The sequence below is a fragment of the Petaurus breviceps genome, unplaced genomic scaffold (assembly GCF_028583685.1).
Source record: "Petaurus breviceps papuanus isolate PSGF00001 unplaced genomic scaffold, PetGlider_PUasm1.0 175, whole genome shotgun sequence".
Classification (NCBI taxonomy): Eukaryota; Metazoa; Chordata; class Mammalia; order Diprotodontia; family Petauridae; genus Petaurus; species Petaurus breviceps.
The window spans coordinates 6,801,971-6,826,421 of NW_027185764.1; the positions used below are offsets into that span (position 1 = coordinate 6,801,971).

The 24,451-nt window shown below is 37.5% G+C and overlaps 1 protein-coding gene across 2 annotated transcripts in view; it reads right to left on the minus strand.

Moving 5' to 3' along the window:
• Positions 1-24,451, minus strand: part of USP22 (ubiquitin specific peptidase 22) — a 261,088-nt gene that overhangs the window by 100,393 nt on the left and 136,244 nt on the right. The window contains exons 3-4 of one of the 2 annotated variants that reach the window (XM_069084711.1): positions 631-744; positions 39-83 (exon numbers count right to left, since the gene is read on the minus strand). In XM_069084711.1, the coding sequence (XP_068940812.1) occupies positions 39-83; positions 631-744 (159 nt within the window). The remainder of the gene's footprint in view (positions 1-38; positions 84-630; positions 745-24,451) is intronic. The other variant, XM_069084712.1, reaches the window with a different exon arrangement.

Here is a 24,451-nt window from a genome sequence, read left to right on the forward strand (position 1 = left end):
CTCATTAGTTTAGTGTGTCATCAGCCCGTGCCTCTTACCTGTCATTGTACACTGGTAGTGAGAAACCACTGTTGGGGTGAAGGCTAAAAAAGAAAAATTAGGGAAAGCAAACTGAATAATAAAACAAATGTGTGCATAGATACTTTTGTGTGTAAATATAACTCTACAAATACATAATATAGACATGGTTCGTGTATAAAGAAAAGGAAAGTGACAGCAAGTGAGTAATCTCTGTGTGTGTATGTGTGTAGGCACAAAAGATAAAAATCAGGCACATATAAAGAAGGCATTTCACGTGAGGGGAACAGATTTATTACCCAAGGCTTAGTTCTAAAATAGATACTAGGTAGATCATTACATTCTCTACCTGATAAAAAATTCACTTTGGTGACATATTTTTAGCTCAATCAAGACACTTATCTAATTTTTTAAAGCAGTTTTCCTACAGTTTTTAGTGCATATTTTAAGCAAACAGTCTAACTTCCTAGAAAGCAATACTACCCATCCCCCAACTTTCACTACTGTCTCTGGAGATTTCTCTCTTCCCCTTACTGGTTTTTGCCAATGACAGATGTGAGGGACTAGAATGATTAATCAATAAAGTAGGCAGATACTTAAGGAAAACCAAACCTTGTAATTTCCAAGCTTTCCGTTGTTCTTCTTTGGCAATTTGTTCCATGTCTTTGTCGTATATGTAATCCTGACACATAAAGCAGTATATACCCCCATACAAAAGGTCTATGGCTGCAATGAGAAGAGAGGGAAGGGGAGGGGGAGGAGAAAGACACAAAATTCAATTAGGAACTGAAAGATAACAGGATCTTTAGCTTTTCACAGACCTGGAAGTTCATACACTTGACATTTATTTTTAGTGTTGCCTGAACCTTAAATCATAGAAACCTCCTACTACAGTATCTTCACCCCATTTCTATACAGGGAGCCATGCATATGGGGGTCATTTGTTTCCTTGTCATGCCTTGGCTTCTTGCCAATTCTGGCAAAGCCAACCCGATAAACACCAAATTCTTGAGAACTTGGTGCTTTTTATTTTAACATGAAAATAGTATTTAAAACATGAGCAAAGCTATCATTAAAGGCAAAAGTGAATACAGACATTCATGGTTAACTGATCTGTATTAAATCCATTAATATTTTTTGTGGGATTCTCACTAGTACAGAGCAATCCAAGAATGTCTATTTGTACATACACTGACTCTAAGAAAGGAAAAATATTTTAAATTGAAGCCATTTAGCTGGTCTTAGAAAACCAAATCTGGTGTCTAGTATGACTTTATTGCTGATCAGGGGACCTTTGGGGTCAGTGCTGACATTAAAAAGATAGATGATATAAACAAACTGTTTTGAGTTCAAAATAACGTTAAGGCATTATTGGCCTTTGAGATTCCTTATATATTCATTTAATGTATACCAAATTTAGATGAAATTGAGCTGCTTTAGATCGACAACAATCACAAAATTTCCAAATATTTAAAATACTATTTTATTGTCTTCAAAAGAAAAGTTTCTTGCAATTAGGATATGATAAATTTCAAATGAAGAGGAATAGTAGATAGAATGAGGGCCTCAGAGTCAAGTAGGGATTATATATCAAAAGTCACACTTTTGATATATACTGGCTGTGTGATCCTGGGTAAGTCACAAGTCTCAAATGTACCAATTCCATAAGACTCTAAGCTAAAGAACAATCTAAAGTTCCTTGTGTTAATGAAATCACAGACCCAAACAACAACAAAAAAAAACAATAATAACGGTTTAAGCAATTAGCCAGGAATATTCTCATCAAACATACATTGTCTAAAACAAAAACAAAAAAATTTAGAAAAAAAATAATCACTTTAGAAACATCATCATTTCCCTAAATTGGTATTACTGCTAGAAATATGAATAGGTCTGGGGCGCCTCAGTGACACAGTAAATAGAGCACTGGCCCTGGAGTCAGGAGGACCTAAGTTCAAATACGGCCTCAAAAACTAGCAGTGTGACCTTGGGCAAGTCACTTAACCCAAATTGCCCTACCTTCCTCCTCCAAAAAGCAAAAAACAAAAACAAAAACCCAAAAAACAGGTCTCCACTGCACCGAATTCCTACAGCGACACATAATTTTGTTCTCAATTGTACAATGTCTTGTCTTATTCTTTAATTGTTTCCCATAGGCAGATGCTGTCTGCCCCTTCAAGAAAGAGACCCTCCTCCCCTTCAATACTTCTTTCTGTGTCATAGACAGTGATCTCAGAGATGGAACAGAGGTCATCTTTTCCAAACTAGGCCTGAAAAGAAATCCTTCCTACAATATCTCCAGTAATGATAATCTTGCCTCCATATGAAGACTTCCAATGAAAAGAGTTCAACATAAGGCAACAATTTCGCTTCGAAAAGCTCTGTGGGATGTTTCCTAAATATTTGTTGATTTTGTAAGAGATTTTCCATCTCATGAAGCAAATGAATAAAAAACAAGGATTATGCCAAACTAAAAATTTTGCATATTTATCACTATCACACAAATAATGAATTTATTGCTCAGAAACAAAGAAAAGGTGTGTCTGGTTTGAAGCAAAGACACTAATATTCTGTGATAAACTTTTTCTAACTTCTTTCCAGCCATTCTTACTTTTAAGTAAAGTGCTGCTACTTTCATATGGGGACATGTTCATATTGAAAAGGGCTAAAAATGACAATGAGAAAAGCAACTTGAGACAGTTTTGAGGAAATTGAGAGGAAACAGTCCTTTGGATAAACATATAGAGAGGACCTGTTTAAAGCAGTGATAAAAAATGGGCAAGGCTGAATTGCATTACTGTCCACCAGTTTATTTCACATATGAATGTTTTCAGGGTTTTGAAGGCTTTCCCTGAGAAACTAAATCAGAGGGCTTATTTCGGGACTTTCTGAAAACTGCACATAGAGAAATGCTTTTTTAAGAGTGGTGGGCAATTTGTTAGAGATGCAAACAAGGCAGTCCCTGCCTTCAAGAAGGTTATATTCAAACAGATGATAATAAAAGAATTGGGGGGGGGGGATTTGAAGGAATCTGGGATGATATAAAAATGACTGGAGAATGGTAGAGACTTACAGTTCCAGGCAAATCAAGGTGAAAGCTCACCTATCAGAGTTCAATGTCTCAGAAGCAAAGGCCAAGCTTCTAGTGCAGGAAGAGATGAGAATAATGATGCTATATGGTCTATAAGTCATACATACAGACTGTGGATATGGGGATTCCTAAACCTGAGTTGGAGATAGGCACTGCTCAGAAGGAGGACCTGATTTGAGGCAAATGAGATGACATGATAAATAAGTCAGAAATGGGAAGACACAACATTCAGCCGAAGGAGGAAGCTGGTGACTGAGACACAAGCAGAACAGGGAAAAAATCAAAAGATAAAAGCAACTGCCTTCCACTGATTCAGATAAAAGAGCAGGCTGAAGTAAGGTAGAGTCTGCAGCTACAGAAAGCTCATTAGAAAAATGAGCACCCTGCTGTGGGGAAAGTTAGGAGCTTCTCTGTACCACTCTTTAATGCCACCCCCAACATGAGAACTGAGCAGTGGCAATCCCTAAAGCTGATCTGGTATAGATTATGACTGGGGAAGGTGACTTCTAGGAGAAGGGCTGTGTGAAGGACTGGCCGAGCCTATCTGCATTATTCTTTACTGGCATCTACGGTCTTGGAGGGTCTCCACTGTATCGCCCTTTGTGGCTTAAGAAGAAGAGAGATCCTCAGAGCCCCGAAAGCAAATCTCAGTAACTCTGCAGTTTCCCAGGTGAAGGGAAATGCTCGTCACTGAATTTGCTTAACACTGCTTCTGCACCCAGTCAAGCGGGACCAGCTTGGCTTAGGGCTACACTGCTGCAATGTAAGAGATGTAATGCTGCTCTCTACTCAGAGCTCAGCACTGTTTTCACAGCATGAGAACAGCAAGCAAGTGGTTTTGTCCAGCAGGAGGGGAGAGAGCCTCAGAGAAAGAGCAGGCCATGTGTGGCACAGCCTATTTCCCCCAAACCCCCAATAACTTCTAGGACTTCAGTTCAGTCATGGGTTGCCCCAGGTACATGCATTTTTCCCTATTCCTTCACACCACTTCTACCATAACCACTTTCCTCCTCTTACCCACAGGCATTGTATACAATGGTGAGAGAGCGTGACCCAAGTTTAAGAGTAAAGTGTGCGGACATTTTGATTATTCTTGTTGTTTCCTTCTATTGAGTAAATGTTGTTATGATTAAGAGGTAATGGTATGACAGTAATAACAATGTTGTACAATAATCAACTGTGAATAACTGAGCTATTCTCTGCAATACAGTGATCCAAGACAATTCCAAAGGACTCACGATGAAAAAATGCTCTCTACTTCTAGAGAAAGAACTGATGGTGCCTGAATGCAAATCAAAGCAAACTATTTTTCACCTTCTGCATTTCTTTGTGGTTTACCCCCCTCTGGGTCTATGACATCTTTCACAACATGACTAACATGGCAATGTTTTGCATGACTGAACACACATATGTGTGTTCACATACATGAACACTAAACCTATGTCAAAGTACTTACCATCTCAGGGAGGGAGAGAGAAAATCCAAAATTAAAATTTTTTGTTAAAAATTGTCTTTATATGTACCTAGGGGAAAAGTTCAGATGTTGTTGCTTTTCTCTCTGATGATTGTGTGGATGTGGTCAGATAGCTAGAAGCCCTGTCTGTTGAACTGTATTATTTTCTCTGTCTGTATTTTTTGGTCTGCTTGTAACTTCTGTTTGTATTCTCTGAAGTTCAGGGTGTTGACTTTTCCCCCTGAACTAGGTAAATGATATATGCTAGATTGATTAAAGTACAACTGTTAAACCTTTTTGAGTTTCCTTTAGAAAAGCAGACCAAAGAACCTATGGTAGCAGCAATCCTGGGTATGCTAGAGGTGTTTGCTGCTACAGGTCAGATTTGGACTCAGGTCATCCTGACTTCAGGGCCAGTGCTCTATTCACTGCACCATTTAGCTGCGCCCACAAAGATAAACTTTTAAATGTATCAGTGATTCTCAGAATGAAGAATACATTCTCTGGGTATGACAAAACATGGCTTCTTTTTGTCAAATTGTTTTATTGATATAAAGGAAACAATCAAGACTCAAATTCAAACTCAAATCATCAGTCAGGATGTAGGATGCTGCATTTTACCCACAACGAAGTTTTTCTTGATTGATTTTAAGCATAAAATCTACAACAGTGTAGAAACGTCACTTGCACAAATATAGTCTGAAGTGTGATTAAGTGAGCAAGCAATAATCTTTCTAATACAAAAGAAGAATTGTACATAAACTTAAAGGCTGAACCATAGAAGAATAATATTTTCTGTAGGAAATGTTCTAGAATGAGAGGACTGAAAAAAGATTTTTAAAAATTAGGCTGAAAGCATTATGCAATATAGGAATAGGCTCATGTAAAGGTGTTCTAACAAACCCTGTTGCATGAATGTTAAACTATAATAATAACCGTAGTACAACATCAGTAAGTCCCATCGTGTGGCCCATTTCCCATTTATAAGACTGCTGCTATGGAATTAAGGGCATTACAAGGGGTGGCTTCAACAAACATCAAGGTTCAACAAAACCAATCCCTCACTTTACAGATAATAAAATTGAGAAAGCTGGTGGCCTACTAGAACTGAGGATTCAACTTCTAGCCCAGGAGTACTTTCTTACAAGTATGTACGGTAAAGAAATTATTTTCATAATAAACAGTTCTGACAATTTTGGAACACCTTTCTTGCAATGAATAGAATTCACAAGTTATGGCTTCAGCTAGGCATTCTTTCTGGCTAGGAAATCACATAGCAAAAATAACTCATTTTGTCCTTTGATCTGTTAGTTTGAGAAAAACTACAAAGGAACTTCCTAATCTCTAGAAGGTGCTACTCAGTTTCATACATAAAACGAATAAAATAAGCATTTATTAAGCACCTGTTCTATGCTAGGTACTGTGCTGGATCACGGAGACAGAAAGACAAGGTCAGAAACTTTAGATGATTTTTAAAGTATCGTAGAATTCCAAGTAATTGATGGTAACAGGTACTTTTCTTGTTAATAGCTGCCCAAGTAAAGGAGTTCAGTAATGAGACACTAAACTGCCTGATGTCTCAATAATATTTGGGTCATTACTCTACTTCTCTGCTTCCTGTGCCTCCCCCCAACCCCATATTTAGTCAAAAGCTATTTTGATCAAAAAAGTTAAATCTCATTTACAGTAATCTTAAGAGGGTCACTAAATTCTCTAGAGTACAACTTTCTTATATTAAGTGCTCCTGGAATAAACGGACTACAGGATGGGGTTTGAAAATTTAATTCACACAAAGTCTGAGAGCAATGGAATTAACAGCTACATGACTTAACCTCTTATACTCTACCATTCTTCTACGAGTTTGATGTTTCCACTAACGCAGATTTTTTTTCCTATTTAATGTGTCTAAACCCTTCACAGGCTTTGACTGTGCCATGTAATTTAATCAATGACTTCTTTAGTGTGAACACTCAATCCAAACTATGAAGACTTCATATTTCCCCATGAAAATTCCACAAAGATCTATGAAACCTTGAGATATTCCTTCTGCCCTTATCTTGGGTGTTTCAAATTACCTTTGCTCCTTTTCCAATCACATACATTTTTGATAATGCCATTTACACCTTTTATAGACCATAAATTATTCGTTGTTGGTAACTCACTACAGTACAATGTACCTATCATGTATTTTACCATTGACCTTTGGATTGTTTACAATTCTAATTCCTTAGAAATCAGTGTGTTACACTATTCCCACTAATGAAGAACCACCAGGAGAGTCCTGGCTTTTGTTTAACATTCTCTAAAAAACAATCACCAAAAAAAAAAAAAATCACCATCATTCTGTTGGCCAAATAACTGCCCTCATTCTAACCTTCTTCCTACTGTACTAGTTGGCCATAATACTATTGAATCTTTCTTTCAGGGCAGAGCAAGAGGTAGATACCAAAACAAAGTACAGAGGTAGCCTCCTGGAGAGAGTCCCCAAACTGGAGTTAGAAAGAAATGAGTCCAAATTTATATTCAAATATTTAACTAGCTGTCTAAACCTGGGCAAGTCACTCAACCACTGTCTGCTTCGGTTTCTTCATCTGCAAAATGGGGCTAATAACAGCACTTCTCTCTCAGGATTGTTGGTGAGGGCAAAATGATGTAATATCTATAAAGTGTTGTGCAAACCTTAAAATGCTATATAGATAAGTTCATTATTATTAAGAATAACTTAAAGATAGATAGCTAGTAAGAAATGTGAATGGCAACTATATTTCTTATGCAATTTCAAGGTCATCTCCTCCTACAAGCATTTTGAAGTTCCATTTTTCATTGTTCTTCAAAGCACTTTCTCAGTCTTCCTTTATACTTTCAACATCTCTATCTCAACTTGACTATCACAATTATTTTCCACAAAAACTACAAAAACCTTTAATGAAAAAGGAGGAAACAAATTCAGTTCAAATAAACATTCAATAAGCCTATAATGCGGCAGTCTTGAAAATGAAAAATGCTTCCCAAAGAGGAAAAGATCCTTTTCCCCTAATGGACGATTTTAAAAGATAAAATTTTTCCATTATAAGCAACTGTGCTTCAAGCAGCAATTAGTAATTGTTAACAGTATACTAAATGGTTACGAGTCAGAAAAGGTGGGCTGTAAGTCAAATCCTAAAATGGTAAGTTCTTTTGATTCATATCTGACCAACCCAATTCAATTGCTACTATTATTGAATAAACTCTGAAGCATCCCTTATGTTCAAGGACAATTTTTAAATATAATTTAAGTACCTATTATATGCAGAAAACATGCAAACCATCTGCACACACACAAAGTTTAGAAAAGAATAATCTTTAGAATATTCTAATAATAGCAAGTAACATAGTGCTTGAAAGTTGCAAAATTCTTTAACTATATTCTCTTCTTTGAATGTCACAACAACTCTATGAAGTAGATGCTGTTACTTACAGATGCTGTTATTTACAGATGAGGAAACTGGGACAGAGGAGAGGTTAAGTGACTTATCCAGGGTCCCAAAGCTATTAAGTGCCTGTGGCACAATTCAGACCAAAATCTATGACACCATCTAGCTACTCTAACTTCAAAGAGCTTGCCTTCTAGTAGAGGGATATGTATGACATGAGTAATTACAATATAAAATAATACAAATTCCTAATTGATAAATGGTAAAAGAGATGAACTAGTAGTAAGAAATCCATATCAATAGCCATAGGAAAAAAAATTCCAAGTCATTAATAATTAGAAATGCAAATTAAAGCAATTCATACCTAGGAGGAGTGGCAAAGTCGACAAAAAGCAAAATAATAAACGTGGGAGGGGCACTGGGAAAAAAAGGCACATTAATGCACTGTTGGCAAAGCTGTGAATGTTCTGGTCATTTTGGAAAGCAATTTGCCCAAAATGAAATTGTGCATATACCATTTGATCCAGCAATTTTGTTACTATGCTTAGACCCCAAAGAGATTAAAAGACAGAGAGCAAAGGGACTATGCCAATCAATTGTGGAATGGCTGAGTAAATTACATTATGTCAAGGTAATGGAAGACCAAACAAATGGAATATTGAAGAAATAAAAATGGGATGGTTTCTAAGGAACCAGGAAGACTTTATGACTGATGCAGAGTGAAGTGGGTAGTAGCAGGAAAACAATTTATACTACAGTGATACTGTAAAGATAACTTTGAAAGGTTTAAGAATTCTGAGCAATGTAATGATAAACCATGATTTCAGGGTACTGAAGAATAAGGATGTTACTGCCTCCTAATAGAAAGGCAATGGACTTAGGACACTGAATGAGACCTTTTTTAGGACAATGTGGGAATTTATTTTAACTATGCAAATGTATTAAAAGGGCATTTTCTCTTACTTTCTCCAAAGGTGGGGAAGGTTGGGGAAAAGAGATCTTTGATAATAAAACAAAATAAACATTTTAAAATCAAACAATGAACTGGATGGAGCACAAAGGACAAGCGCTACTTGGGAAGAGGAGGGAAAGAACAGATCAATACTGAATACTGAGAGACTTCATGGAAGACGGAATGCCTGATCTGGGGCTTTTCAAGACAGGTAAGGGGAATTCAACAACTACAGACACAGGAAGAAGAAGAGGATACTTCAGCCATAAAGAATATATGAGCAAAAGGACAGATCGACAAACTATGTGGACAGAGATAGCAAACAGTCTAACTGACCTTGAATAGTAACAGCTAGCATCTATATAACCCTGCAAAGCACTTTACATTTATTAACTCATTTGATTGCCACAGCAATTTTGTTAGACAAGTATTGCTATTCCTCCCTCCCCTCCATTTTACAGATGAGGAAATTGAGACATAGACATTAAATGACTTGCCAAGGAACACAGGCCATTGTGGTGAGTACAGGTAACAGCTGATAGCATGGCTGCCCAATATGCAGGTCAGGATGACAGATCCAGAGTGAAATGAGAAAGGAGCATGTTACAAGGATTGAAGTTCCAGGTATAGAAACCCTGGGCTTAGTATCTAGAATGAAGGAAGTTTAGAAGCAAGCAGCAAGAGTCAGGCTTAACCCCCAGGGGAAGAGCAGGGTGTAAGTTCCAGCCTCTTGCCCAGTCAGAGCCTACAGAGCAATAACCAGGGTAGGAATCCAGTCCTAAGGGGAGCCTACAATTCTATCACTAAGAACCGAGAGAACTTTCCAGCTAGCTGATAGGGCTGAATCTAGCAGCGACTCTACTACTAGGTCAGGAACTTCCAGAACCTAGACCATAAAGGTGACCAAGACTTTGGAAGGAAGAATGGAAACAAGTATTTTTAAAGCACTTTTGATGTGCCAGGTACTGGACTAAGTGCTTTTCAAACATTAACTTTTTTAATCCTTAATACAATCCTGGTAGAAAGGTGTAATTCTTAATTCTACGTTACAGTTGAGGAAACAAAAGCTAAGAGAGGTTAAGTGACTTGGCTAGAGTTATAAAGCTAGTAAATTTTAGAAGGTTTTCCAGCCTACAGGCTCAATGTTCTATCCACTGACACTACCTGGTGGTCTCTTTGTCTTGGATCAGATCATTTGGGAAGCACTGACAGGTTACATGTTTTCAGTCTGTCCTCAAGATCCTGAAATAATACAATATTCAATATTCTAAAAAGGTAGCAACAGGACTACCCTGATCTTCTTTCCAGAAATGCTTCGGAGTTCAGTCTTAACATCAAATTCAAAGTTAGGAAGGATTAGCATTAAAAAAAAAAAAAGAATCCCATCATAAAGAGTTATTAAGGATGGTAGTAAATCTCAAACACAGAAACCCAGAAGAAAATGACTCAAAAATATCTATAAGTAAAGCTTCAGAGTAAAATGCAGCGTGGATACAAACTCAACTAGAAACTTGGGAAGAGATGGAAGCAAGAGTTTAAAAGTTTTAAAAGACTTTATAAATGGAATGGAGTGAAAAGCTGGAAAAGAAATGAGAGCCTAAGGAAAAAAGAATTGGAAAGGGAATTAACAGCTTGGCACAATAGATACAAAAGTTTGCCCAAGCAATAAACTGAAAATTAGAATCAACCAAACTGAAGAAAACTGAAACTCCATGAAATATTAAGAAATATTCATACAAAGTCAAAAAACTGAAGAAGAAAAAAAAGAAGAGTATCTAATAACAAAAAACTGAACCAGAAAACAGAGCAAGGAGAAAATCATTGAAGAATCATTGGACTATCTGAATACCATGACCAAAAAAAGAACTTTAACAACCCATTTCAAAAAATCTTTAATGAGAATTGTTCAGATAATTTAAAGGTAAAAGACAATGGAAATAGAAAGAATTGAAGTCATCTCCTCATTCCCCCAAAAAATTCCAAAATATAAACTCCCAGGAACATTGTTCAAAGAAAAAATATCTCAAGCAGGCAAAAAAAAAAACCAATTCAAATACAAAGGAGCCACAACCAGAATCACACATGAGTTAGTCTCTAAAAAAGCAGCAGAGAATTTGAAATATGATATTCTAGAAGGCAAAGGATATAGACATACAGCCAAGAATAACTTAGATCAGGAAAATCAAGTATAATACTATAAGGGGGAAAATGGACTTTTAATGAAAGACAGGACTTCTAAAGCATTCCTGATAAAAAGATGGGAGTTGTAGAGAAATTCTGAAGTTTCAAGAGTGAAGAGGCAAAAATTAATATAAAATAAATAAAATAAAAAAGCAGGGCGGCCAGGTGGCTCAGCAAGTAAGAGCACCGGCTCCAGTGTCAGGATGACCTGGATCAAATCTGAGCTCAGATACGCAGCACCACACCCAGAAATAACTGGCCGTGTAACCTTGAGCAAGTTACTTAACCCCTATTGCTTTAAAAAAATAAAATAAAATAAAAAGGCAAAAATTAATTAACAATTGGGGATTAAGGAATGAAAATATGCTTACATTAAAATATGTTAAGATGGTAAATGTGTCCCCTAAGAATTCTATCATTATTCAGGGGTTATAGAGGAAATTTAATAGACAAGGTCTAGGAGTAAGTCTGTAATGACTTGATGCTCTTATGAGAAGAAAAGAAAAGGGAAGAAAAGGAAGGTTAGGGAAAATTATCTCATATAATCAGGGTGTACAAGTAGATACCTATTCAAAGAAAAGGAAGGTAGGGGCATCAGTGAGTGGTAAGTGCTGAATAAATGTTTAGGGATGAAGAATCTTGACTTTCTTCAAATGGAATTATTAGAAGCCTCTAATGATATGGATCAAACAAGGTTTTCTAAGCCAGATGGTGTCTTCTTAGCTGATGCATGCATAGACCAGTCTTCCATAGGTATTGTATATTCCTTAACAATGGGCTCCTAGCAGCTGGACAAAAAGGTACAAGAGCCAAACAGAATCCCTAAAAGCAGAAAAGCCTTAGGGTGATCAGCTTATTCAGGAAAGAGTGAAAAGGAATTTAATGGAGTAAATAATAGGCAGGCAGTTCAAATTTGAATGGATTTCATTAATTGTTCTAACATTTGATTAAAAGCTTTCAAAGCCAAATAAGCCCTCCTTCAGAGCTTTTACATAAATACCAATTCCACTCCACACCCTAAAGGACAGTTAAGTACATCATCATTGAGATGAGTTCTTTGGGACAAAGCATCTGAGCAGCCAAAAGAACTAAGAAGAAAGACTTGATTGCTACAGACCAAAAAGATAAAACAGGACTAAATTTTAAAATAGGCCTGTTATTTGATTAAGGGGGTGAAGGATGTTTTAACAGTGGAATAGGTATTTTTTTTTTTTTGCTAGGGGCAGAGTAGTTATGTTCTATTAGGTTCGCTTCTTTAATAGGGAAGTATTTGGTTTTGTTTTAAATAGAAGTTAACTTGAGAGGACTTAAATATTCAATTGGACAAATGCTCTAACAGTTACTTTTATTTTCTTTATCAGGGAAAACAATTATCTCTTTAAACAGGGATATCACCAAGCTTTTATTAAATGCCTAATGTGATCTAGAGCAACAGGCTTGACAATTGTTATAAACTAAGATATAGAGACAGAAAATTTAGAAAAAACTTCCAATAATCATCCTTTAAACATTAAATGCTCATATTGTTCTTTATGCCAATATAGTAGAAGTCCTATGAAGAAGATTCTATCTTATCTGTCTGTAATAGATCAAAAGGAATTTCTCATTTAATCCAACTAGGAAGTATATAATTTTCACCTTTGACCAGATTGAAAAGGGAATTCTAATAGCGATTGGTTAAAATGATTGGTATCAAGAAGACATTTCTCCAAGAATACAATAGCATTTTTTTTGGTACATCAAAAACCATAAACAAGCTAAGTAACTTTTGTTTTACTTTAAGGTGAAATTCCATCTTTTGTTTCAGTCCCTCAGTTAATAAGCACTTAATCACTATAAATTTTCAGTTAATATTAAATTTTTAAGCTAGAAGTTGCTTGGGAAACAGAGAAATCCAATTTGAGTTAGATAAGAATAAAGGTCTAGCTAGGCCTCAAGGAACAAAAGCTCAATTTTCAGTGAGGGCTATCATCATCAAACCATTCCTACCTCTTACTGTGCAGTTCAAAGTCCTTCGAATGGCCTCCATAAATACTCTAGTAGCTAATTATGTACTATTTATAAACACATTCACATGTTTTCACAGTGTAATTCCATAATCATCAGGCAAGCCTCAATTTAGGCCTCTCGTGCTTCACTAGTGAAGAATTAGAAACAGCAAACACCTAATTTTTTTAAATGATCTTGCTCAGATCTGTTGAAATCACTGAATAGTACCTGGGACCCTGAAGAATTTGGCCACAAAGAAATCCAAGACCTAGGTGTTTCTTGTTAGAAAGCTAAGTTTCTAGCTTACGGTATATTTCTGAAATCTTTAAAGATTCTTCATGTTTTGAGAACAGAAACAATGACAAACTATAATGCTGCTCTAGGAAATTAATCTGAAAGAAGTGGCTCCTCTGCACTCTCTTTTAGCATTCTCTCTCCTTTCTTTCCCTGAAATGGGATGAACTCATTCAAACCAAAGAATTAATGACTCAGTCTTCTTAAATTCAGGACATGACATTTCTCAATATCCTCTCTTTCTACTCCTCACCTAATTCATTCTCTCTTATAAAAACAGATATGGAAAATCCAACAAAGTGTCTCTCTCTCTGAAAACGTGCCACATTCTGCACTTCTCTAGCAAGAAAGGGGAAGTGTGTTCTACCCTCTCTTCTTTATGATAAGACTGGAGGCAGTGCTCTGGTTCTTCACTCTCCACCCCCCATGTTTGTGTGAGTGTGTTTTTCCTCTAGTCAGAAACAACATTTCCAAGGCATTTCTGGATCACTGAAGATTATCTTGTTATATTTTTCAAGGGATCTCACATAATTTTGACATATGTTCTACATTTTCCAGTCAACTATATAATGGTATAAAGATGTAGTCTACTGAGGAGTTATCATTGGTAAAAAGTCTACTGGCTACCTCCTAAATGTCACGATCAAAGATAACCTTAATATATGCACAGATTATGCTCATCTTAGTCAGTGCGTGTGTATCTTATAATAAAGGATATGAAGATTAAATAAGTGAGAGTCTCTACTCTCAAGAAACTAACATTCTACTGGGAGACAGGGAGGGTATAGAATATGAACAGTAGGGCAACATGACAGAATCTCTGTTTTTTCCCCTTGGTGATCTCATCCACTTCCATGTTTTTAATTACTAACTCCATGGAACAGACTCCTTTATCTATGTACCATTTCTGAGCTTGAATCCTACATTTTAGTTACCTTCTAGACATTTCCATATGTATGTTCCTCCAGCTGTTTGAATTCAACATGTAGAAAACAGAATTGATTACCCACCTTCCAAAATCTGCTTCTCCTTTCTTCCCTCTTTATTATACACCATCCTCATTTCTGCAAGCTTGTTCTTTAATCTCTCCCTCCACAATCAATCAGTTGCAAAGTCCCATACCTCACACCCCCATCATCTTTCACTTCAGTACTCAAATTGTCACAATCCCAATCCAGATTCTTATAACCTCTTCTCTGTTCTTCCTGCTTTCCAACTGGTCTCCCAGTTTCTCCCCTTTTTAAGCTACTTCACACAGCTGCCAAAATAATCTTTCTAGGGGCAAAGAGCCAAGATGGCAGAGTAAAAGTAGGAACTTGATTGAGCTCGTCCCCCAATTACCTACAATACCTGTAAAAAAAAAATTACTCTAAACACATTTTAGAACTAAAGAACCACAAAATGACAGAACGAAACAAATCTCCGTTGAAGACAGACTGTCCTGGCACAAATCAGGCTGGAGCAGACCTCAGGGGACTGAATCACTGGCAGCTGGGGTGGTTTCCAGAATTCTCAACTCAGAAACACCAAAGACAAAGAAAAAAGTTCAGTGGGAAAACTCTGTTGGGCCTGGGTGAGAGAACTCGGTCTGGTCCCTATTCCTAGGCTAATGGAGACAGCAGTAGCAGTGATGGCAGTGGCTGCTTCCAGACGTTCCAGGCCCACAGATGACAGGGGGCAATTGCAGAAATCCCTTTGTTGGCGTAGAGGCAGGACTCTTTTGCTTTACCCTGCTTAGATCTAGGTTGCAGGCTTGGGTAGCAGTCCTGGGGTGAGGAAGAGTGCTGGTGTAGCAGAGCTCGTGGCAGCTATGGAGAGGAAGTCCTCCTCACAGTTCTGAGGCAGGTGCCTTAGAAGTAGCTCTAACAACAGCTGCACAAAACCCCAGAGATCTGGGAGAGAGCACTCTCCACGGGAAGCACCGTTCTACTGTGGCAAAGAGCTTAAAAATCAAGGAATTGGCTGGGAAAATGAGCAGAGGAAAAGAAATCCTCCTTTGGTGACAAAGAAGATCAAAACAAAACCAGAAGTGGACAACAAAGTCAAAACTCCTGCATCGAAAACCTCCATGAAAAATATGAATTGGTTGCAGACCACAGAAGAGGTCAAAAAGAATTTTGAAAATCAAGTTTAAGAGAAGTGGAGGAAAAATTGAGAAGAGAGTGATGCAAGAAAATCATGAAACATGAGTCAACAGCTAGCTAAAGAAGACCCAAAAAAATACTGAAGAAAATAACACCTTAAAAAATATTCTTAACTCAAGTGGCAAAAGAGTTCCAAAAAGCTAATGAGGAGAAAAATGCCTTTAAAAGCAGATTTGGCCAGATGGCAAAGGAAGTTCAAAAGCTCACTAAAGAAAATAATTCCTGCAAAATTAGAATGGAGCAAATGGAAGCTAATGACGTTATGAGAAATCAAGATATTATAAAACAGATCCAAGAGAATGAACAAATAGAAGACAATGTGAAATATCCCACTGGAAAAACCACTGACCTGGAAAATAGCTCCAGGAATGATAATTTAAAAATTATTAGACCACCTGAAATCCATGAACAAAAAAAGAGCCTAGACATCACCTTTTAATAAATTATCAAAGAAAACTGCCCTGATATTCGAAAAGCAAAGGATAAAAAAGAAAGTGAAAGAATCTACTGATTATCTTTTGAAAAAGATCCCAAGAGTAAGAGGCCCCAGAGTCGGAAGACCTGGGATCGGTTCCAGCCTCAGATATTTAGCACCCACACAAAATATAACTGGCCGTGTAACCTTGAGCAAGTTACTTAACCCCAATTGCTTTTAAAAAAAAGATCCCAAAAAGAAAACTCCTAGAACAAAATATTCTTTCTACCTTAAAAAAGTGTTCAAAGTACTTAATTAGAAAGGGAGAAAATATCATAATGCTATCTGTAACAGACAAAGGAAAATGAAGGTCTGAAAGATGGCAGTAACATTGAAAATAGTATGGAGACACAAGAAATATGGTGGAATTAGAACAAAAGTTGTTGGTAACTACTTGAATTTGTAGTAGTATGAAAGGGAAGAGACAAAGAAGAAACTAAAGTTATAAGCACAGGTTATATATTTCAAGGGAATGTTAAATCTTAGAGAATTAATAATTGCTTGCAGGACAAATGTGGATTACTCATCTTTAAATTTAGTTTAACTGTCTTACTCTCTGAATACTAACCCTGACATCCATTTAGAAATTCCATATTCTAGTAAGTATGAAGGTCACTGGTGGAGCATAATATTAAGATGCATCTGTGATTCAAATATGGCCAAATAATTTACAGCATATAAATCAGTAACTATGGGTGATTTTTTTCTGGAGGGGGAGTAGTTTCTGGTAGACAAGTCATAAGAATTGATCACTGTTTTACCTTACCAAAAAACACTGCTTCCCTAGTAAATGCTTCCCCTTTGCCTCTTAACCTAAATTTATCTAAGAATTATGCTTTCCCTTTCCTGAAAAAAGCCAAGCCCACAACCTTTTATCATCCATTTATCCTGAACTAGAGCTACACAGAAGAGAGCTGAGAATTATGAAGGAAGCAAAAGAGGTCTTTAAGGAGACAAAAAGTTCAGGTCACTCAATCCCTGAGACTCAACTTCTTAAATAAAATGAGATGACAACTTTGACTATGACCGCTTCTCTCCCTAACTCCATGGATTGCTGTGGGGAAAAAAAAAAATGTACTTTGTAAAACATCAAATGCTACTAATATGTTCTTAATTTATCTAGAATTTCTAATGAGATTATCATCTGATTTCCCCAGTTCACAATAGATTAGAATAAGACATTAATGAAAGAATAAAAAAACTGTACAAAACAGACTAAATAACTCAATTAACATTTACAGAGTACCTCACTATGATCAGTATACTCTATTTAGGAAGACAAGGAGGTGATAAATTTTAGGAAGTTTTCTATTTAATGCTAATAGTTAAAATGTAAAGTTCTTTGACAGTAAACTTCACTTATCAGGAAAATTTGCTTGTGAGTTTTTGGTTTGTTTTGAAAGAAAAATTATCCATTAACAAGCATACTTTCTCTCCCTTCCACCTCCTTCCTTCAATTTAAAAAAGAAAAAAAAAAAAACTCTAGTAACAAATATGCATAATGAAGCAAAACAAAACAATGCACCTGACTAAAGCCTGATCTGGAAACTCAAGAAAAAGACAGTGAATCATTTTTTGGCTCAGGTCAGCACAGGGAGATAGAGAGAAGTTTCTGGATAATGAGGATGAGATGTGGCCAAGAGCTCGGTGCCTCCCCAAAACATTAACAGCAACCAGGGCCTGAAAGAGTACAGAGGCTGCACATTGGAGAAAAATGAGGCCTAGAGAGGGCCCCAGACCCATAGAGGGCACTATAGCCTCATGTGCTCTGTGGATAAGGTGCCAACTGGTTCCTTTATTATTCACTATACAGTTCTGAGTCACAAATCTAGGACTGACATTGTAGGATATAAGATGGTTCCAGAGCCCAAATTCAGAATCAAGCAACAGCTGCATGACTCAGACCAAGAGCAGAGCAGTGTCACAATTTCAACTTCCAGGCCAGTCTGAAACCTGCAGAAGAAAAAGCAGGGCAGGAATCCCAGCCTTACAGTCCTGACATTCTGAACTGGCAAAGATGCCCAGCAGGCTGATAGTAGCAGACTGTAGCACTAGTCTACCAAAACTCAAAGGAGACAAGTCCCACAGTCCTACTGCTTTAACCTAACTCTGCAGATCAGACCAGGGCATAATGATCAGACTTTGCCCTGGACCAGACCACCATGGGAACTCAAAGTCTGCAGGTTCCCAGTTTGTCCCTGAAATCCTAAAATAACACAACCTGCAATCTCTCAAAAGAGAAGCAACAGGACCACCCAGATTTTACCTTCAGAAGTGCCGCAGAGCCTAGCCCTACCTTTAAGCCTAAAATCAGGAAGAAGCCCGAAAGAACATACAAACTGCATCATAAAGAACTATCATGACTGGCACGGAAGTTCAAGACACCAAGCCAGAGGAGAACAACTGCAAAACATCCACAAGCAAAGCCTCAGAGAAAAACAAGAGCTTAGGCATAAACTCAACAAGAATTTATGGATGATATGAAGGAAAGTTTTTTTTAAAAAGAAATAAACCATGTTTTTACAAATGAAATGAGGGTGCTAGAGAAAAAAAACCTGGAAAAGAAATGAGAGCCATCAAAGAAAGAATTAGAAAGGGGAGTAACAGCTTAGCATAAGAAATACAAAACCTTGCCCAAGGAACATACTCTCTAAAAATTATGATGGATCGAATAGAAGCTAATGAAACATACTACCTACCTACTAATAGAGAAGTGAGAGGCTGAAGAGTATAAAGTGAGACTTTTTGTAAGACATGGCCAGTATGGAAATTTCTTTTGCTTAAATTATAAACGTTTGTGATTTTTTTCTTTCTCAATTGGAAGGTGGAAGGAGTCTGGACTATTGCTGGTTTTTAAAAAATTTAATTTTGAAAAGTGTCAAAAGAATAAAGTCAGAAATTGAGGCTTATTTTAAAAAAAGCTAATGTGAAGGATTTTTTCAGCTATGTTGGAGATAAAAAAGAAAAGGAAGGGTCTAATACTGTGAGTGGAAAATGCCAACAACAGAAAGAAAGCATAAAGACTCAATTCCTTTTGTGGTTACATTCTCTACTGAGGAGAATAATCTTCAGATGAGAACAAAAATGGTAGAGTAAGAATTAAAACCCAAGATAAGACATGAAATGATAACATAGCCCCTACTGCTCTACATGAGCTCAAACCAACACACCCAGATGAATTTCTATCCCAGATTATTTAAAGAACTTGCAGATAGCACAAGTGAACAAACGACGGTGAATATTAAGAAACTGTCATGAATGACCTAGATGCTGCAGACCTCACTATTCAAAGAAAGGTCAGAGTCCACGAATGCAACAAATCCAGTTCAATTTCACAGATTTCTATTAAATACCTATAGCAGACACCACAGACCAATGCTGTTAATGCTAATTCCTAGAAATATTCTAGCAGGAAAAATCTATTAAAGGCATATTTTCTCAGCACTTAGAAATATAAGCAATGATCATAATGCAGTATCTCATTAGGAAGAAATCATGTCAGAATAACATAATCTTTATTTTTAATGGGTTACTATACTGACATAAGGACAATGCTATAGAAAATGTAAAAGGATACCTGGACTTCAACAGACCCTTTGACAAAAAGTCTTTAATGATAATCTTATAGTTAAGATAGAGAAATGCATGTGTGATGATAATGCAGTTAAGCAGATCCTAAACTCATTGAACAACAGGACCCAATGACTGGCGACTAATGGATAAATGTCAACAGAGAGCAAAGTCTCTAGGGAAGTGCTGTAAGGTTCTATCCCTGTTCTGCTTTTGTGCAATATATTTTATCAATAACTTGGATAAAGATGGAGATGACAAGAACATCACATCTGTAAATAATATTAAGCTGTCAGCGACACTTGAATGAATTTAGTAAGGTTCCCTGGGCAATCACTGGTTATATACCCAAATGGCTAACCAGATCTCCCCTTCCTATAGTATTCGAGAAAGAATAGTCTTAGGAGGACCTATGTAACCACAGGACCTTTTGAGAGCAGGAGCCCCAATCAAATGATCTTTTTCTCCTCTTGTGATTAGGTAACTCTCACCCCTCATGAGTTCCCTAAAACCTATGATCGAGAGCCACCATTTACCAAGAAAAAAAGGAAAAAGGGAAAAATCAAGGTCTTCCTCTGCAAGCTCTTTTCTCATCATGCTTATCCATCCACCTCAGCTCTTTTCTCTCTCCCAAGTCTGTGTTCTTTCTCTTTCCCTAAAGCACAGATCCAATCATGTCACCACCATACTTAAACTGCAGTGGCTCATATGGAACTATGCCCAAAGGGCTATAAATAATTTCATACCCTTTGACCCAGCAATACCACATCTAAGGTTATATCCCAAAGAGGTCATAGAAGTGGGAGGAAGACCCATACGTTCAAAAATATTTATAGCAGCTCTTTTTGTGGTGGCAAAGAATTGGAAATTAAGGGGGTGCCCATCAATTGGGGAATGGCCGAAAAAGTTGTGGTATATGCATGTTATGGAATACTATTGTGCTATAAGAAACGAGGAGCAGACAGTCTTCATATTTACCTGAAGAGACTTATACAAACTGATGCTGAGTGAGAAGAGTAGAACCAGGAGAAATTTGTACACAATTGCATCACACAGGTGTGATGACCAACTTTGATAGACTGGACTCTTCTCAGCAATGCAGTGATATAAGTCAACCCCAAAAGACTGAAGAGAGATGTCTGCAACCTGAGAAAGAACTACAAAGAACTGAGTATGAATACAGATTGAAGCAAACTACCTGATTTTTTTCTTTTTCTTGTTTGGTTTTGTTTCCTCTTTCCCATCGTTCATTCCATCTGATACAATCCTTCTTTATAACCTGACTAATGTCTAATGTGAAAGTATTTGCAGATCCCATACTTGATTGTATGCCATCATGGGAGGAGTAAGGGGGGGAGGGGGAAGAGGGGGGAGGGGAGAGAAAATTTGAAACTCAAGGAATTATGGAATTGAATCTTGTAAACTAAAACTAAACAAATTAATAAAGACAAAAAAAGAAGAAAAATAAACTGCAGTGGCTCCCTAGGTTCAAATATGAAATCCTTTGCTTCATACCTCACCACCCCCATTCCAAGTACTCTAGGATCCAGTGACACTGGCCTTCTTGATGTTCCATAAACAAGCCATTCTATCTCTTGGCACTCTCTGTCTCTTCATCTCTGCCTCCTGGCTTCCCTCAAATCCCATCTACTACAGTAAACTGTCTGCAATCCCTCTTAATTCTAGTGTCTTCTCTTTAATTATTTCTTTTCTTTTTTTTTTTTTTTTAAAGCAATCGGGGTTTAAAGCAAACTTGCTCAAGGTTACACGGCCAGGTGTTTCTGGGTGGGTGCTAAGTGTCTGAGCCCGGGATTCGATCTCCAGGTCTTCTCAACACTGGAGCCGGTGCTCTTACTCGCTGTGCTACCTGGCCGCCCCTCTTTAATTATTTCTTATCCTAAACACAGTATATTTGTACATATTTCTTTGCTTGTTTTATCCCCCATTAAACTGAGTTCCTCAAAAGCAGATACTTTGTACTGTATCCCCACATTCAGTATAGTGCCTACCACATAGCAGGTACTTAATAAAGTCTTACTGACTGACTTTTCATCATGCCATTTGATCCCATCTCCCCCATGTGCATCTCTTCTTAGATTTCTTCCTCTCCTACTCTTTATAACTTCTTGCACTCATGGAAACCTGGCTCCACCAGAAGATCACCCAATTCCTTATCATCCTCATTAATAACAGGTGAACCTTATTTATGCTTCTCAACACACAGGGTCGAGATGGGTAAGCATAGTTCTTGCCACAAATTCCAGATACCTTCACAAGATGCCACCCAGGAGTCTCTTTTCCCTTGAGGTTCACTCCCTGTATTTACAGCACCCTATTCTGAATTCTACTGCTGTCATTCACCAGTCCCCAGGTTATTCTCCCTTCCATTTTAAGAGATGCAGTTTCTGACACAATATTTCTTGGCTTTACCACAATTTTTGTCCTTCAAGACCTTGATGTAACCAACAGACACATTAGCTTACAAGTTTACTGACCTCAGCTTGCATTTCCCTCCCCAATACCTTCTCTTTATCTCAGGTATACACAGGAATGGTCACCACATCACTGACCTCACCCACAAGTGTTTTAGCATCAATATAAAGAACTATGGAATTCTTTCTGAACCTCTTATCTAAATACATTCCTTGGCCCCATCTAGATTGGTCCACTACTATTCTGGCCTCAGTTTCCTCCTTTAGTGGCCTTGACTCTATTAGTACAAGTATATAATTGCCATCTACCCCTGGAACCTTTTCCCCTTTGTCTTATTACATCCCATACTCTGGGCAAAACACAACGTTGGGTTCCCTTACAAACTGCCATGTCGATGATCCCTCGTGGTCTTCAAAGTCACAAAGTTGTGTCCATTGTGTCTACAAACATGTTACATAATTTAACCTGGGCCTTCTGCACTACGCTATAATCAATGCAGTCTTCTCTGTTTAATTAATTCTTTTCAATGCTTACTGTCTCTTCTCATGTCCTCTGCAACTTCTCCTATTTTCTCTTAGCACAGGACCTCACTCTGGCTTTCCTGAGAAAATAAATATTATCCATTCTAAGCATCAGATCATAGCTCTCCCTCCCAAAAAATAGACAGAGAAAGCATTTGTTAAGCGCCTAATATGTGCCAGGCACTGTGGCTATAAATACAAGCAAATGGGGGCAAAGCCAAGATAGCAGAGATAAGAAGTGGTGCAGAAAGTTCCCCTCCAAACTGATCTAGGAAAGACCAAATCGACAGGGAAATTCAGAAAATAAAAATAAAAAACACAGTAAGTCATTTATCTAGCCCAGCGTGGCAGAGAAAGATAGCATATGGAAAAACAGAGAGGGTGGGCAAGGAGCACACTGCTAGAGAATTCTCAGTGTCCAGAGGGCAAGAGGCGGTCTCAGACCCATAGCAGTGAACTGCCAGCTTTTCTGTCCACTACTTGGTTTGAGGTCACAGATTCTGCCACAGTGGACTGAGGCCTTCTTTTGGGGTTAGGAGTCTCAGATGGGGAGACCTTGGGCTTGTACAAAGAAAGGATTAAGTTTGGAAGCCAAAAGCAGATCCTGAGCTCAAAGTAAGATTTCATTTCCAGCATATAGTACAGTCTATAGAGTAATAATGAAGGCATGAATCCTATACCAAAGAGGAGACTACATTTTACCATTCTAAACCAAGAGGGCTTTCCAGTTGTCTGACAGGGGCTAAGTACACAGAAGCAGTCTACTCTTACTTAGGTCCAAACACAGGTTTTAGATATCAAGTTTTAGATATCAGACCAGAGGTAGCAATCAGACTTTGCCCTGGACCACCGTGGAAGTTTCAAAGTTTGCAGGTCCCCAATTTGTCCTTAAGATCCTAGAATAACACAACATCCAAAATCGTAATAAAGTAGTAAGAAGACCAGCTCAAATACTCCCTCAAGAAGTCCTGCAGAGGCAAGTCCTAAGTTTGAGTCTGAAGCTACAAAGGTGAGAAAATAATACAACCCAGAAGAAGAGAATAACTCTAAAAGCTCTACAAGTATTGTATTAGGGGAAAGCATAGCGTGGGCACAAACTCAACTAAAATTATTGGAAGAGAAGTAGCAAGAGTTTTAAAAGAAAGAGTTAAAAGATGTTATTATAAATAGAATGAGAACACTTGGGGAGAAAATTGGAAAACAAATAAAAGCTATGGAAGAAAGAACAGTTTGGCACAAGAGGCACAAAACTTTCACCAAGCAACAAACCCCCAGAAAATCAAGATGGACTAAATGCAAGCCGGTGTGTCCATGAGTCTACCAGAAGTTTTTTGGCTTTTTTTTTTTTGAGGCAGTAGGGGTTCAGTGACTTGCCCAAGGTCACACAGCTAATACATATCTGAGACAAATTTGAACTCAAGTCCTCCTCACTCTAAGGTTAGTGCTCTATCCACTGTGCCACCAACTACAACAACTATGCAAACAAGGTCAAAAGACTGGAAAAAAAACATCTAAAGTATTTTATAACAAAAATAAGTGGCCTTAAGAAAGATTAAGGATAAAAAAAGCTTAAGAAATCACTGGACTATCTAAATGCCAAGAACAAAAAAAGATTCTAGACATCTTTTTTCAAGAAATCTCTAAGGAAACTGCTAGAGGGTAAAGTGGAAACAGAAAGAATTCAATAATTACTTCTTTTAAGAACCCTTCAACTGAAAACTCCCAAGAAAATCATAGCCAAAATACAGTTTCCCAGTCAAAGAAAAAGTACTGCAAGTATCCAGAAAAAAAAACAATTAAAATATAGGGGAGCTATAGGAAGGATCACAATTTAGCTTCCATAAAGGAGTGGAAATGTCACAGGGATCAATGGAATGTCATATGCCTGTTTTTAAAAAATACCCAACTAGGAAGGGG